The 17,496-nt window shown below is 38.0% G+C and overlaps 1 protein-coding gene across 1 annotated transcript; it reads right to left on the bottom strand.

Moving 5' to 3' along the window:
- Positions 1–15,634: 15,634 nt before the first annotated feature.
- Positions 15,635–17,238, bottom strand: LOC122806337 (probable G-protein coupled receptor 25). Its single transcript, XM_044076664.1, has one exon. It carries the CDS (start codon positions 17,003–17,005, stop codon positions 15,842–15,844), a length of 1,164 nt encoding a protein of 387 aa, XP_043932599.1. The 5' UTR covers positions 17,006–17,238; the 3' UTR covers positions 15,635–15,841.
- Between the last annotated feature and the right edge of the window lie 258 nt (positions 17,239–17,496).

Genomic DNA, 17,496 nt, shown 5'->3' with positions numbered 1-17,496 from the left:
TTCTGCATTGATCTAATTATAATACATTAACAATATCAGTGGCTCAACAGGTTGCATACTCACTGTTGGTGCTGGAAAACCAAAGGGCTATGGGGTCTATTCCCACTACAGGTGACTTGATTAATTTTTTAATTTAACACTGCAGTGCAGCATTAGAAAGGTGCTGCACTCCTGAATGTGTGATCCTTCAGATGAGACATTAAACCGAAATCTCATCTGCTTGAGTTGGTGGTTACTCAGGTGGATTGAAAACATCCCACAGCTTCTATTGAAAAGAGTAGGTAAAGTCTCCTGGTGCCCCAGCCAAATTTCTCCTAGCAGTTTAAATACAACCTTGGGTTTCCCACGCAAAGAGGCCACTAGCCTAGTGATATTAATCTGGTGAACAATGAATAGAAGGATGGACAAATAGAAAAATAAGCAAAAATAAAATAAGCTTTAAATAAATGTACGAGAGGATAACAGATGTTCTGTATAATAAAGGCAAACCTCAAAAATAAGAGTTTTTCCAAGGAGGCAAGCCCTCCATCCACCATATGGAGGTTGCTCACGCACATCTTACTTATATATTATCATTGGCAGGTCATGCCCACACATAGAATGAGTGATTTTTCTTCAAACGTTTAAAGAAAGATTGTACTTTCTCCCACTGCCCATCAGTCTTAGAGGAGGGTTAACATGAATACTTTTAGTAGAGTAAGTAATAATCAATAATGTCATAAACAAACAGTATGCATGAGTTTAAATTGTGTGTGCAAATAGAAAATAAGCGAATACAGCTTGGGCAATGTGCTTGTTTATAGACTACCAGTTTGTACGTATGGTGTATGTATATTTCCTTTTTTACTTTTATTTAGTTGTTTGTTAAAGGGCTAGGTGAACTTGTATAGGGACCATTTTAGTCATAACCTGCACAACAAATAACACATAAATACAAACTTGTGTATCAAAATATATATATAAATTTATACATAAAATGATTCATTAAAAAATGACTTGAGTAAATAATGGAACAACAAATAAACAGTGCAATGTTATGAAAGCTGTTTCCTCAAAAAGATTTACATTATAAAGAACTATAATGACATCTATATGATAGTGTAGACAGTGTCATGTGCAGTGATTCACAATAAAGATATTCAAAGCAATTGTGAGGTCTGCTTACTAAGGTAAATAAATATATGATTATAGTACTTGGAGCAGTGGGATTTGCCATGGACTTTAAAGTGAGTGCAGGCATAGAATTCTCTGAAATTCTTCTTATGAAAGTTAACAAATGTTAGGCATTTTCTGCATATTGTTATGCTTTGAATGATCATTTAGTAACTGTACACTGAAATGAAGGTGTACACACACACGCACACACACACACACACACACACACACACACACACACACACACACACACACACACACACACGTATACAGTGAAAGTAATAATATGGAATGCCAAAATGCTGAAATGTTAAAATGTTGAAATCAAAATACTTACCTTCCCCTGCATGAGTAGAGAGCTGGACTTACCCACCCCCGGCAGGACCCATGTTGCCATTCATTTCTAAGTTTCACTAAAAGGGGAGTGATATTCCTTGTAGTATACTTGTGCTGTTAGCAGCTGTGTACTGGTGCAGTGTACATATGTAGTACACATATGCTGCTAGTAGCTGTGAGCTGGTGCAGTGTACATATGTAGTACATGTATGCTGCTAGTAGCTGTGTACTGGTGCAGTGTACATATGTAGTACACGTATGCTGTTAGTAGCTGTGAACTGGTGCAGTGTACATATGTAGTGCATGTATGCTGCTAGTAGATGTGTACTGCTGCAGTGTACATATGTTGTACATGTATGGGGTTAGTAGCTGTGTACTGGTGCAGTGTACAAATGTAGTACACGTACGCTGTTAGTAGCTGTGTACTGGTGCAGTGTATATATGTAGCACACGTATGCTGTTAGCAGCTGTGTACTGGTGCACTGTACATATGTAGTACATGTATGCTGTTAGTAGCTGTGTACTAGTGCAGTGTATATATGTAGTACACGTATGCTGTTAGCTGTGTACTGGTGCAGTGTACATATGTAGTACACGTATGCTGTTAGTAGCTGTGAACTGGTGCAGTGCACATATGTAGTACATGTATGCTGTTAGTAGCTGTGTACTGATGCAGTGTACCTATGTAGTACACATATGCTGTTAGTAGCTGTGTACTGGTGCAGTGTACATATGCAGTACACATATGCTGCTAGTAGCTGTGAACTGGTGCAGTGTACATATGTAGTACATGTATGCTGCTAGTAGCTGTGTACTGGTGCAGTGTACATATGTAGTACACGTATGCTGTTAGTAGCTGTGTACTGGTGCAATGTACATATGTTGTACATGTATGGGGTTAGTAGCTGTGTACTGGTGCAGTGTACAAATGTAGTACACGTATGCTGTTAGTAGCTGTGTACTGGTGCAGTGTATATATGTAGCACACGTATGCTGTTAGCAGCTGTGTACTGGTGCAGTGTACCTATGTAGTACACATATGCTGTTAGCTGTGTATTGGTGCAGTGTATATGTACACATATGCTATTAGCTGTGTGCTGGTGCAGTGTATATATGTAGTACATGTATGCTGCTAGTAGCTGTGTACTGTTGCAGTGTACATATGTAGTACATGTATTCTGTTAGTAGCTGTGTACTGGTGCAGTGTACATATGTAGTACATGTATGCTGTTAGTAGCTGTGTACTGATGCAGTGTAGATATGTAGTACACTTATGCTGCTAGTAGCTGTGTACTGGTGCATTGTATTTATGTAGTATATGTATGCTGTTAGTAGCTGTGTACTGGAGCAGTGTATTTATGTAGTACATGTATGCTGTTAGTAGCTGTGTACTGGTGCAGTGTACCTATGTAGTCCATGTATGCTGTTAGTAGCTGTGTACTGGTGCAGTGTACATATGTAGTACATGTATGCTATTAGTAGCTGTGTACGGGTGCAGTGTACATATGTAGTACATGTATGCTGTTAGTAGCTGTCTACTGGTGCAGTTTATGTATGTAGTACACGTATGTTGTTAGCTGTGTACTGGTGCAGTGTATATATGTACTACATGTATGGTGCTAGTAGCTGTGTACTGGTGCAGTGCATATATGTAGTACACGTATGCTGTTAGTAGCTGTTTACTGGTGTAATGTACTTATGTAGTATATGTATGCTGTTAGTAGCTGTGTACTGGTGTAGTGTTTTTATGTAGTACATGTATGCTGTTAGTAGCTGTGTACTAGTGCAGTGTTTTTATGTAGTACATGTATGCTGTTAGTAGCTGTGTACTGGTGCAGTGCATATATGTAGTACACGTATGCTGTTAGTAGCTGTTTACTGGTGTAATGTACTTATGTAGTATATGTATGCTGTTAGTAGCTGTGTACTGGTGTAGTGTTTTTATGTAGTACATGTATGCTGTTAGTAGCTGCGTACTAGTGCAGTGTTTTTATGTAGTACATGTATGCTGTTAGTAGCTGTGTACTAGTGCAGTGTTTTTATGTAGTACATGGATGCTGTTAGTAGCTGTGTACTGGTGCAGTTTACATATGTAATACACATATGCTGTTAGTAGCTGTGTACTGGTGCAGTGTACATATGTAGTACATGTATGCTGTTAGTAGCTGAGTACTGGTGCAGTGCACATATGTAGTACACGTGCTGTTAGTAGCTGTGTACTGGTGCAGTGTATATATGTAGTACATGTATGCTGTTAGTAGCTGTGTACTGGTGCAGTGTACATATGTAGTACATGTATGCTGTTAGTAGCTGAGTACTGGTGCAGTGCACATATGTAGTACACATGTGCTGTTAGTAGCTGTGTACTGGTGCAGTGTATATATGTAGTACACATATGCTGTTAGTAGCTGTGTACTGGTGCACTGTACATATGTAGTACACGTATGCTGTTAGTAGCTGTGTACTGGTGCAGTGTGTATATATATATATATATATATATATATATATATATATATATAGATAATAAATATAAATATATATATATATATATATATATATATATATATGTAGTACACATATGCTGTTAGCTGTGTACTGGTGCAGTTTATATATGTAGTACATGTATGCTGTTAGTAGCTGTGTACTGGTGTAATGTACATATGTAGTACATGTATGCTGTTAGTAGTTGTATACTGGTGCAGTGTATTTATGTAGTACATGTATGCTGTTAGTAGCTGTGTACTGGTGGATTGTATTTATGTAGTACATGTATGCTGTTAGTAGGATTTTGAGTTCAGCACTGTAAAGTTTCAACACTTTGGCATTTCAGGATTTTGCGGTCAGTATTGTAACTTTCAATATTCCACAATTCAATACGTTATGTAGCCATATGCGCACACACATGCGCACAAACACACACACACACACACACACACACACACACACAGACACACACAACACACACTTGTTTTGGTAAATGGTGATGCATCGATACCGCTGCACACATTATGCTGAAACCTGCACAATGAAATCGCATCTACCTGGCAGAGAAAATATCTAAACAAAACCCAATCAAATAAAAAGAAACAAATAGGACTCCTTTTCCATTTGATTATAATGGTTATAAAATGCAGGTCACACTTGTATACTTAATTTTTCCAAATAGTGGTATTGTTATGGAAAAGGTTTTACTCAAGGTAATGTGTGGGAATAGTATTATGGTTAGGGCAGGAGAGGGATAGGGCTAGCCCATGATTAAGGTAAGCAGTAGGCTTCACTGACCAACACACTCTCTCTCTCTCTCTCTCTCTATATATATATATATATATATATACATATATATCTACGAGTCTCCTTTGTTTCATTGAAATCTCATTTTGGTGAATTTCACTTCACCTTTACCAAATCGTTGAAAGCTCAAATTATTGAAAACTCATTTCACCGAATCTCATTTCACTGAAGTGAAGTACTGGCACTGTGTAGCGTACTGTAAGGCAAGTAAAAGGTGTATGCCCTTTTCCCCACTCTAGTTCGATCCTGAAATTAGTATATATAGTTAGGGGGGTGTGGGCGGCATAGCCCCCCACCTAGTTTGGTTTTATATTATATTTCACCGAAAGCTTCAAAACAATACATTTAAACCATAGACATGCACATACCAATGACTAACTCTTTCCAAAAGGGAATATAAACCCAGACTAAGTGGGGGCTTCACCCTCCCACACCCCCCAATGTGGGGTGCTGTGCTCCCCACCCCCAACTATATATACTAATTCCAGGATTGCACTACTGTGGGGAAAAGGGCATATACCTTTTACTTGCCTTACAGTACTGTACACACTGCCAGTACTTCATTTCAGTGAAATTAGTTTTCAGTAATTTGAGCTTGCAGTGATTTGGTGCGGGTGAAGTGAAATTCAGTGAAATGAGCTTTCAATGAAACAAAGTAGACCCATATATATATATATATGTATCATAAAAAGTAATTATTGTATATAATATATATTTTTTAAAAATGTGTTTTACTATCTTCTTATAGAGTCAAGAGGAACCTTGGCGATTGGATGGGAGAAAGGAAATTCATCCCAGGGATCACGCCAGTTGCCCTGCTAGACAGGGGGCCAAGGGAAGTAAATAGTGCGGGAAGAAATAGCCAGGGAACTGTTATGGCTAGGCTTGTATAGGCCCTAGGGCTGACAGCCTAGTACCAACCTATGAACCTATGTACTTTATGTTACAATTTTGCTGATCTTTCCATTTTTTGTTACTTCAATGTATTTATTACATTTGTGTATTTTTAATAAACACTTTTTACCTATATATCTACATACAATGAAATCTGTTTTGGAGCTTTTCTGCCTGGGCATTTGCTGAAAAAGCTCAAATGAATTATCACAGTAAATAAACTGGTAATAAATAAATGGATAATAAGGGAGTGTGTGGGCATATATACAGTGGATATAAAAAGTGTGCACACCCCTGTTAAAATACCAGGTTTTTGTGATATAAAAAATGAGACCACAATAAATAATTTCAAATATTTTTACACCCTTAATGTGACCTATAACCTGTACAATTCAATTGAAAAACAAACAAATCTATTAGGAGAAAAATATAACAAACGTACAATAAGCTGGTTGCATAACTGTGCACGCCCTTAAACTAATACTTTGAATGCTGTAATTAAATCAAAAGATGCTTCAACAGTCTTCTTGGATACACACCTGCCATCAATTAAAGAGACTCTGATTAACCCCAAATAAAGTTCAGCTGTCCTAGTAGGATTTTCTGACATTTACTCTGTTGCCTGCTATAGCAAAAGCCATGGTTCACAGAGAGCTTACAAAGCATCAAAGATATCTCATTGTTGAAAGGTATCGGTCAGGACAAAGGTACAAAAAAAGTTCCACAACATGGGATGTACCATGAAACACAGTGAAGACAGTCATCAAAAAGTGGAGAAAATATGGGACAACATTAACGGTGCAAAGAACTGGACATCCCTCCAAACTTGATGAAAAGACTAGACAAAAACTGGTCAAGGAGGCTGCCAAGAAACCTATAGCAACACTGAAGGATCTGCAGCAATTTCTGGCAAGTACTGGTTGTGTATTACATGTGGGAAGCAATCTCCTGTATTCTCCATATGTCTGGGCTATGGGGTAGGGTTGCAAGATGGAAGCCTTTTCTTACACAGAAAAACACCCAGTCCCTTCTAAAATTTGCAAAACAATACATCAAGTCTCCCAAACGTATGTGGGGAAAATGTGTTACGGTCTGATGAGACCAAGGTTGAACTTTTTGGCCCCAATTCTAAAATGTACGTTTGCTGCAAAAACAACACTTTGCATCACCAAAAGAACACCGTCCCATAGTGAAGCATGGTGGTGGCAGTATCATGCTTTGGGGTTGCTTTTCTTCAGCTTGAACTGGGGCTTTAGTCAAGATGGAAGGAATTATGAGCAGTTCCAAATACCAGTACCTTCAGGCATCTGCTAGAAAGATGAAGATGAAGGGGGATTTCACCTTTCAACATGACAGTGACCCCAAGCATACATCCAAATCAACAAAAGAATGGCTTTACCAGAAGAAAATTAAGGTTTTGGAATGGTCCAGCCAGAGCCCAGACCTAAATCCAATAGAAAATCTGTGGAGTGACCTGAAGAGGGCTGTGCACAAGAGATACCCTCTCAATTTGACAGATTTGGAGCATTTTTGCAAGGAAGAGTAGGCAAATATTGCCAAGTCAAGATGTGCCATGCTGATAGACTCTTACCCAAGAAGACTGAATGCTTTAATTAAATCAAAAGGTGCTTCAACAAAGTATTAGTTTAAGGGTGTGCACACTTATACAACCAGCGTATTGTACGTTTTTTATTTTTTATAGTTTTCCCCCTAACAGATTTGTTTGTTTTTCAATTGAATGGTACAGGTTATAGGTCGTATTAAAGGTGGGAAAAGTTTTGAAATTATTTATTGTGGTCTCATTTTTTATATCACAAAAACCTGGCATTTTAACAAAGGTGCATACACTTTTTATATCCACTGTATATAGTTATATATTTAGGTGTTTATTTTTTTATTTTCATATTTGCTTTATGCTATTCAAGGTCATTGGTATCTATCTAGCTGTGTGTGTGTGTGTGTGTGTGTGTGTGTGTGTGTGTGTGTGTGTGTGTGTGTGTGTGTGTGTGTGTGTGTGTGTTTGTGTCTGTATGTGTGTGTGTGTGTGTGTGTGTGTGTGTGTGTGTGTGTGTGTGTGTGTGTGTGTGTGTGTGTGTGTGTGTGTGTGTGTGTGTGTGTGTGTGTGTGTGTGCGTGTGTGTGTGTGTGTGTGTGTGTGTGTATATATGTGTGTGTGTGTATATGTGTGTGTGTGTGTGTGTGTGTGTGTGTGTGTGTGTGTGTGTGTGTGTGTGTGTGTGTGTGTGTGTGTGTGTGTGTGTGTGTGTGTGTGTGTGTGTGTGTGTATGTTATTCTCTGTATCTGTTCATCCTCTTCAAGGTCATGGACCTATATCTATTCATGCTCATCTATCTACCCATCTACACATAGACAGGTACATCATATTGGAATCAACTGCCACTTGGAATGGAAAAAATCAGAATTTGAATTTGGGGACAGGGACATGTAGCAGGAACACTTCACTAGTACAGTGGATAAGAGGCCTATGGAATTTGGGATAAGAGTATAAGGGAATTTGCTATTAAGGTTTTAACTTGAAATGTTGTCTCTTAAGCTTCAGACATAATCATAACTGATCCATCCATGGTTCTGTGCCAATAGGTGTCTGTACTTTTTTTTATCCAGTTCCAGATTTAAGGTCAGTGGTAGCAGTAGCAGGCAAACCCTGGGTGAGACACAAAGCCTTTAGCTTATAGTTTCAGGCCACTCATACCAAATACTAATATTTTGGTGTAATCTAAAATGGCATTCCCTAGTGTAAGACACCAGAAAGCACACTATGGGCAGCACTGATGAAATGTCCTATCAGTGGGGTTAGTGGAGTTTCAGCAATATTGATACATAACTCCTTACTTATTTCAAAGGTGCATTTCTGCACTATCCAACACACATTACTGCATCAGGCAATGAATATTAACCATTACAATCTGTAAAATGTGTAATGCACATTGCACAATTTAAAACATTTTTCTTTCTGTACAAATGATGCAACTGGTGGCTAGAATTGTTGTACAGAATTTAAGATAATAAACACTAGCTATCTCAATGCAGTACTCGTTTGCAAAGTACTATTCATCTATCATTTGTGGCAGTTAGGGCTTATCAATCAGATATCAAAAACTAAAGCATCCATTTCTTAACTCAAGATCAACTCAGTATTCTAAAGGGAGTCACTACGAGGCATCACCTCCCCCTTACTCGAGATAAAAAACAATCAGTAATGTCAAACACTCTGACCAAATTGTAAAAACCATACATCACTGCTCAAAACAGCACAGTAAAAAGCACTCCTGTATCCGTCCCTCTGCTGCCCATGTGAAGACACTGTCCCGGTACCCCAGATATCCATATATACTACCTCAGAGGTTAAACCAAAGCTGAAAAAAGGAAGAATGTTAGAAAGCAAAAGACTTGCCTTTTCCTTTTTTACTGGCATGCCTGTGACCTCTCTGAGCAAAGTAATGAACCTGTGGCGAAGCAAATTGGCATATTAAAATATTGAAAGCATTCAAATGTGATTGAACAGCACAGCAGTGATATTTTGTGATGTGACCAAGCTGCAGATAATGAACAATAGTGCCCCCAGTTGCCCATTAAAATAGTTTTGCACCATAGGTTGGTATTTATATATCAGCTAAATCACAAACGATCCACATTTAAGGGAACATTGCGCTATCTTGTGAGCCCTCCACAAAACCTCAGCAGAGTAGAATTCCCATTCTGCTTTTAAACTGTTACTTTCTTTTCCTAAAAGTCAAATAAAATGGGTGCAGAACTTTGATCTAGCAGTGAAGAACATAATATCCCTGAGTTAAATTTAGGATAAAATTTTGCTCCAACAAACTGGTCTACTTTGGAACTGTTTTGTAATTTTCTTTTGAAATTTTAATGAAATAATACAATATGTTGTCTTTGACACTGCTGAGATACAGTTACAGAAAACTACACCTCGCACCTCTCAAGTATATCTGATTTTGAAATCATTCCTCATTATGACTCTTAAAAGGTCCCTGCTCCTGATTGCTCCTCCCTGAAAGGGTCTGTCATATATTTTGTGTTAAGAATACTTTTTATTGTCACCCATGTTAAATAATACTGAATAATAGTAACTTATCAAAAGCACCTTTTAAAAAGTATAAAGTAACACATTTTATCATCAGGTGATCTTCCTAGTTGAAGTTGTTAGAAAGTTGTTAATAATTGTCCCACGTTTTGCCCATTTGTTTCACATTATGAGAGGTGTTGTTCCACATTCTGGAGATGGAAGGTTGAGAGTTATGTTACACGTTTCAGAAAAGTTCCCAACTTTGTCCCCAGCTCCTTATCGCAAATGATGCTGTACTGAATTGTAATATAGTTTGGTAAAGACACAATTCAAGGTGATGGAAATTAATGCGACAAATCTAGGGTCCAGCTGATTCAAATTTACCTTGCTAGTGCTCAGTAAACTCATGAACAAATATGCATACAAGTGTGTAGACAGTAAGTGTGTGCACGTGTAACAGTGTCAAAATAAAGATGACGGAAAATGGCACTGTCACATCTCACAGCCTGAAGTATCAAACATCTAACCTTCCTAATGGCATGGGCCCAGGAAGAATCACTACCAGTGCTGGGGGCAAGGGGATGGCAGAAGAAACTGTGTCATGATAATGACTCTCTTCATACCTTTCAACTGTCCAGTTTTTCACAAAATTTACAGATTTTTGATTCATACTTTTGGTCTGCTCATCATAAAATGTATGGTTTTCTGGCATATCACTGAAGATTGAAGTCACTAAATAATGGCATACATTTGAGTTTCAGACTTCATATCTTTCAGAAAAATGCATGCTAACACAAATCTTGTCATTCTAGCATTTTTTGTTTTTACAAATTATAAGAGTGATATTTAAAATTACCATTACCACCTTTCCCTCTTTGCACAGGACAGCCCCTATATGGGCAGCTGTGTCTCATTAAATATATTGAAAAATTGCAAATGTCCTGAGATTTTAGGACAAAAAAATGTCCTAAGTTTTCTTTACTTGCTGCATAAAACAATTATTTTGTATTTGAAATACCTAAATGTTATCTGAAACAGCAAAAGCAAATCAAATGCTATACGAATAAACTTTTATTTTGGCAAAAAATTGAAGTTCAGTCATTTGCACTGGCTGTGGGTATGGTTTGTCCTGCATTATACAATAATGGCTCATTACTATTCAAAAATGAGCATGCTGATTGGACACCTCAACCAGCATGCCCATTGTAAATCAAGCATGCACCAATAGAAAAAAATTCCAGTCACTGAGATACCATTGTGTGGAGGGACTTTTCTGTTGGAATATGCTACAGATGACACACCAAAATATGAGAAAAAATCACATACATTCTGCAAAACTTAAACAGAAACATACCTGATTTTCCTCATAGTTTTGTGCTATCCCTGTAAATATTTTTTTACACACATACACAAAACAACAACAACAAAACAGCAGTGGTGTTGCCTCTGTCACTTTTCCTGCACTGATATACTGTGCAAGTGTGGGAATGTCGAATTTCATACACATGCACACTACATCAATATAGCAAAGGCAAGGGGGAAAAACACACAAGTGCCCTTATAAAATCGCATCATTTGAGAAAGGTAAATACTTTTTTTCTTAAATAATGTTATTGTATAAAAGCAATAATCGACTCCTGTTTGTGGGTATATCAGGATTTACCCACAGGTGGCTTTGTTTAATCACTAGGGTTTTGCCCTTGTAATCGAATGACACTAACAGTGGGTAAATTCTGATATACCCATGCACAGTCATGGATTATTGCTTAAAAATCTTGCATTTCTCCAAAAAAATTTCCCACTTTGGACGTTTGAAAAGATGGGAACACACACACACACACACCAAACACAATGTGGTGTGTAAGAACATTAATGATAGCCATACCGCTAATCAGTTTTAGCCAAGAATTCTGGACAATTGCAATGTAAGTGGAGGATAAGGGGATGAAATCAGGGACAAGTTTTAAACATTATTCTAATCCTTTAAGAATGTTAATTCAGTAAAAAGTCAATAGAACAGCAGGTTTTTCATCAAATGCGTTTTCTGACGAATTAAGTACAAAACTCGCCTGGCATTAGACTGAGTATAATCTTCTGTAATTGATCAGAAAAAGAAATATATACACAAACATATACAGACGAAAGGACAGAGAAATATGAGGCAAAATCTGTGCCATACTCCTTAAATCTGGAAATCCAAGCGGTGTAGAGATAGCCTGAGAGCTAGACAACTTTTATTCCAGTTATAGGTGATTTAGTCCCTCAGTTCAGGTGGTTTTGTGTGAAGATATCCCAAATGTCAGACTGAGGCATTTATACACTGAATAAAAAGTTGATTTGCTTTCACACTATACTCAATTGGCTCGTGATCTGAATTGTTTTTTACACTTTGCGAAACTAACAGCATGACATAAGCCACGGATGCCACACTGACTTTGAATTTATTTGGGCGCTAGCTTGCTACAGAAGAAGGTAAAAGACATTTCTCATTAACCCGTCAAGGTATACACACCACTACTGTCTTAATTTCCAGCTCTAGTGACTGCACTGCTCCCAGTTAAAAACCTGTAAGTGCACATTAGCTTTGCAAAAGTGCCTTACAGAGAAATTCATTTTCTTGAAAAGCCAGTTTATCCTCTTTATAGTGTACTCACATCCACACACACACACACACACACACACACACATGCACACCTTTTTCTCTAGGTTAATAGGTGAATACTAGCTGCCCTGAGGAGAGGACCATTTTAAGCCTAGTCAGGAACCCACAATCAAAATCAAACCCTTTACCTCGTATCTTTGAGGTGAAAGACTTAACCATTATATCAAACACACCTTCGATAAACACTCGCTAAGTGACATTGGAATGGAAGGGACATGAATCATCATTGGTAGAAGAAGGCTCACTTGTTGAGGGTAAGGCGTCATCCTCTGTCCCTTTTCCTTGTGACCCAAGGAAACACCCATCCCAGGCCAGAGACATGGATAACTCTCAACTTCTTACCTCCTGATATCGGTCGAATCCACTTTCGGCCACATCCTTTCCTCAAAGATAGGACACTGATGTAATAAGTGTCAAATAATACAATGTGGCTAATGGTGTAACTTGCATCCAATAACATAATGTGGGCTTAAACTGTTTAGATATTTATATTATACACACACATATATATATCTATATATAATCATCCATCCACAAATCCCTTTTCTCAGGGACACTGAAAATATTAATACTATAAACTTGAGACACTGACAGGATGAGAAAATACAATTTAATATACATTTTCTGAAGTAAAATAAGTGTACAACTCTTGAACTACCTTTTCTCCAAGTGTCACCAGTTTTATTATGGATTAAGAGGAGCAGACCTAAAATAGGAGTCAAAATCAGGGGCATTTGAGATGTAAGGCGTATGCTATCTAGCTAAATGTATTTCTCTCAGTATATTAAATAGCAGACCCATGCAAATGTATACAGATGCTTTGAATTCACTTCTGTCTCGGGATGTACACGCGCAAATTTCAAAAGACAGAAAGGAAAATTATGAAACTAAAATAAGTGAATTCCTAAATATGTAGAACATTTGATAATTATGCATTCACCGTTAAAAATCCAGTATTCGCATCAGCGCCAGTTAACAGCTGCTGACTATGATCTGATAAGGTGCATCATTTGTCTTCCTTTTTTTCTTTCTCTCGTTTTCTTTCATTTTTTCTCTTAAGCTTAAATAAACGAACGATCTCCCCTAGGCTCAAATAGTAAAACAGTATAGGACACTTTGCAACCCTTTCAGTTTATATCTCTTAGCTAAAACACCTGGCACTTGGTTAAAGAAATGAGTCATTCAGAAAGTCAACGGTCTTGGAAACTCTGCATTGTGAATTACTTCACTGCGGTTATGGCTGTTTCTGATCTATAGCTGAACCATAAAGAAAACATTAAAGCAACACCAGAAAACTTGTTTCGGCAATGAAAACCATTTTTTTTTAGATCCTGAAAAAGGCAGAGAGGGACAAGAGCTCAGATAAGCTGGAGGAGTTAATACCCAACTGGGAAACATATCCTAATACTAAAATAAATAAAAAACTGGGGGAAAAAAGCTGACTGATGCTTGACAGAATGCCTTTCACGATCATTGAATACATTCCCTTTTATAACAAATCAGGTAACAACATGTCAGCATTACTGAACTTCACGGAAAATCCGGATTTTTGCTTCCTATTTTGATCTGTTCCTCGTAAAAATCGTGGTTTTATATCAAATCATTGAGGACTAAATTATGTCTCTGTGTTGGTGCAATACCTCTCAACAGTACAGATTTTCGCAGAACGTCCAGATTTTAGGCGCATATTTTTGGCCCGTTCCTCTTTTTTCCTGGCAAGTCACTGGGATGATCTCAGGAATGAAGTCACTAAAACGTGACATATATTTGAGTTTCAGACTTCAATTCCTTCAGAAAACGTATATTAAAGGGGCACTATCTCGTTTCCGAAATCAAGCTACTCTAGCAACTTTCTAAGTTTATAAGAGCAATATTTAAAATATGTCCCTATTTGTACCCCCATTTTGTCAAGCTTTGTCCAGATTTTTTTGCATTAACAGGTAGAGAGGTACCCTCTCCACATTATGTTTTACTTTGTTCCCGATTCTACCACTAAGAGGTTGTGATGCATCATGCAAGAAATCGATAAATATGGGTGAAGCAAAATTATATTCAAGGCACAATCGGTGAAATTACGATAGAAAATAAAAACTTTTCAGCGGTGCTTTACTCCAGCCTTATTGTGATTCGAATTAATTTTATATTTGACCACGACAGTAAGTAAAATATGACACGGGTTTAGGCAATCGACCTTCCTGAAGGCGAGTAGGTGGCAAATTTGCCAATTGAAGCTATACAGAAAATAGTTAGAGTAGGTGAGTGCACTTTTCCAGTTCCTACTTCACCCTGATAAATATCCAAAGCACTCCAGAAGACATCCTCCCACAACTCATGCAGACATTTTAAGAACGATTAAACTGAAGGTATATGTATATGTGTGTATCTATCTATCTATCTATCTATCTTGCTATATATATATATATATATATATATATATATATATATATATATATATATATATAAACACGATTTGAGTATTACGCAGTCCCTTGTCAATACTATGTAACTCCGAAAAAACACTGATCTCAATTTGCCATCATAATTAGTAAAATTAAAATGAGATACACAAGCTGTCAGACAACAACAGGGTGTTTACGTGTGTGTGTGTGTGTGTGTGTGTGTGTGTGTGTGTGTGTGTGTAAAATACAAATAACAAAAATGTAGCTTCTGGGACAAAGACATTCCACAATGTGTCACTTAGCAATGTTTATGTTTTCATTACAATACTACTCCCTAACGTACTTTATACATAACCCATAACACTTAAAATGTTTCGGTTTTATTTATATATACAGTAATTGTTACACATCATCCACACCAGGTAGATGTCAAGATATTTGGGATACGAAGTATCCTGCTCTGCACGTCTTATTAAGAACGGGAAAAAAGTCCTAATTAAAAATGCTGAAAATAAAAAGAGGTTCTTGTTTGTAGTTGTAGACAGGAAGAAGCATTACACTTTCACACTGAACTTTTGCTAAGGCAGAAATGTCAAGGCACACTTGTGCACAGCATTCACCGAGTCAGTTAGTTGTCTTGTTCTGATTTTTCTGCCCATAAAAGACTCTATTAGGATAGCAGCTCGTTTCCGCTGGGTATTTAATGGACAGATTGATGTTGGGGGGGGGGGTGATAAACGAGGCATAAAGAAACTGAATGGCAATGCTAACTATTCCATGACATGTGTGTCCTTAGTCCATACTAAATAAAGGATAGCAAGGTGGGTTTCACAATACCACCGTTTTCCACAGCCAGTGTGCATTCACTACCCCTTTGTGGGCAGAGGAAGCTCCGAGCACGGGGGTGTTATGGCATTGCAGCAAAGTGCAAATAGTGCTTGAAACCGATGGGGGAAAACTGCAAAATATTCACAAACCAAAAATGCAAAAAAAAAAAAAAAAGACAGGCGCACTTCATGTCTTATTGCAATAATTACATTGTTACATGTGAAGCAAAATGTCAGCAGTATAAGGTAGACAAGGACGTGATTCTGGATCTAGAGGCTATCATGCTGTCTGTACCCGAGGAGTTAGAGGAGCAGCCACTGCTGACCCGCTTATGCTTTCTAAAGGCACGGAGACGTAACTGAAGTGCCTGAAGTCTGAAGTGACGATCCAGGGACATGTAAATTATGGGGTTCACGCAGCTGTTAAAGAAAGCAAAGGAGGCTGTGCATGTGAGCCCCCATTTCACAGTTGCAATGCCCTGGCATGACAGGGTTGTCATCTTCAACAGATCCATTAGCCAGATGGCCTTGAAAACATTGAAGGGCAACCAGGAGCAAATAAAAGCGGTCACAATGCTAAAAACAATCTTGAGAGAATTATTGCGTTTTATTTCAACGTTTGCCATTTCAAAGCGCGTGTGAAGCCTCATGTAAATTGAGCCATAACAAAACAGAATGATGGTTAAGGGTACAACAAACGTCAGCAAAAGGGAACTCAGACTGAAGGCATTATAGAATGCAGACTGGGTTTCTTCCACGCACAATGTCCTTGTAGAATTTCCATCCCTGAGAACATATCTGTAGATTAAGGAAGGCAGCCCCATGACGAGAGAAACAAGCCAGATGGTGACACAAGCTATCAGTATGCATCTTTTGTTCCTGACAAACCTAGTGTCCAAGAGCCTGACCACAGCCAGATAGCGGTCCACACTCATGCAAGTAAGGAAGGCAATGCTAGAGAACTTGTTCACTGATATAATGTAACTGCTGAGTTTGCACAGGCTGTCTCCAAAACGCCAATGATTATCAGTGGCCGCAGACACAGACCACAAAGGCAAGGTGAAAACGAAGATGAGGTCTGCTAAGGCCAGGTTGATGACAAAAGTGTCCACCAGCCTCCGTGTGGTCCGTCTGAAGCTCATTACAATGATCACAAATATGTTGCCAAGGCAGCCTAGGATGAATGTGACAGTATACAGAATGGTGATAAATCTTTCTAAATAAGAGTGTTCCTTGGAATAACAAGGCTCATTAGTAGCTGGATCAGAATAAGTCTCAATATAGCTGGAAGAATACTCGTAATAATATTCAAGTGGGCCATTCGTGTCTGCTGCAGTGAGCCCCATTTTGGTTGGTAAACTTGACAGCAAGACATCAAATCCTTGAATTATATTCATGCCATCAGCCTTTAAAAAGAGTGCCCGCTTTTTGATTGATTACCTGTTTAAAACTGCGGTTTTGACCACAAGGGTGCATTTCTAAGCGAAGAGGAACTAGCAAGCATTTTTCTACTTCCGTTCAACGAGTTTCATACATTTGCTAATTTGCTTATTTCAAGTAGCAGATGCATTTTAGTAAAGTCAGATATCCTTCCGGTAGATCAATCCTATATTAATGTATATACACTATATGCAACAACTGCCCCTTACACTACCGACCAACGCCTGAATAACGAAGAAATTATCACCTGTCCCTCTTTATGCAAGACGGACAGTAATGATATCATGAGAACTTAAGGCAAAACATATTTTCTAAATTTCCTCTCACAGTTTCAGTCATAAATTTGCACTGGTTGTGGATATGATTTGTCCTGCAAAAATCTCACAGCAGTTCATAAACAAATGACCCACTTCGCGCATTGAGAAAGGCAACCCTAAATATTATGAAC

Source organism: Protopterus annectens, chromosome 7.part0 (genome assembly GCF_019279795.1).
Source record: "Protopterus annectens isolate FY-2018-M chromosome 7.part0, PAN1.0, whole genome shotgun sequence".
Taxonomy (NCBI): domain Eukaryota; kingdom Metazoa; phylum Chordata; order Ceratodontiformes; family Protopteridae; genus Protopterus; species Protopterus annectens.
This window is presented reverse-complemented; position numbering and strand designations above follow the sequence as displayed.

Excerpts from the sequence above, each read along its gene's own strand:
- LOC122806337 (XM_044076664.1), bottom strand. The coding sequence starts at position 17,005 with ATGAATATAATTCAAGGATTTGATGTCTTGCTGTCAAGTTTACCAACC.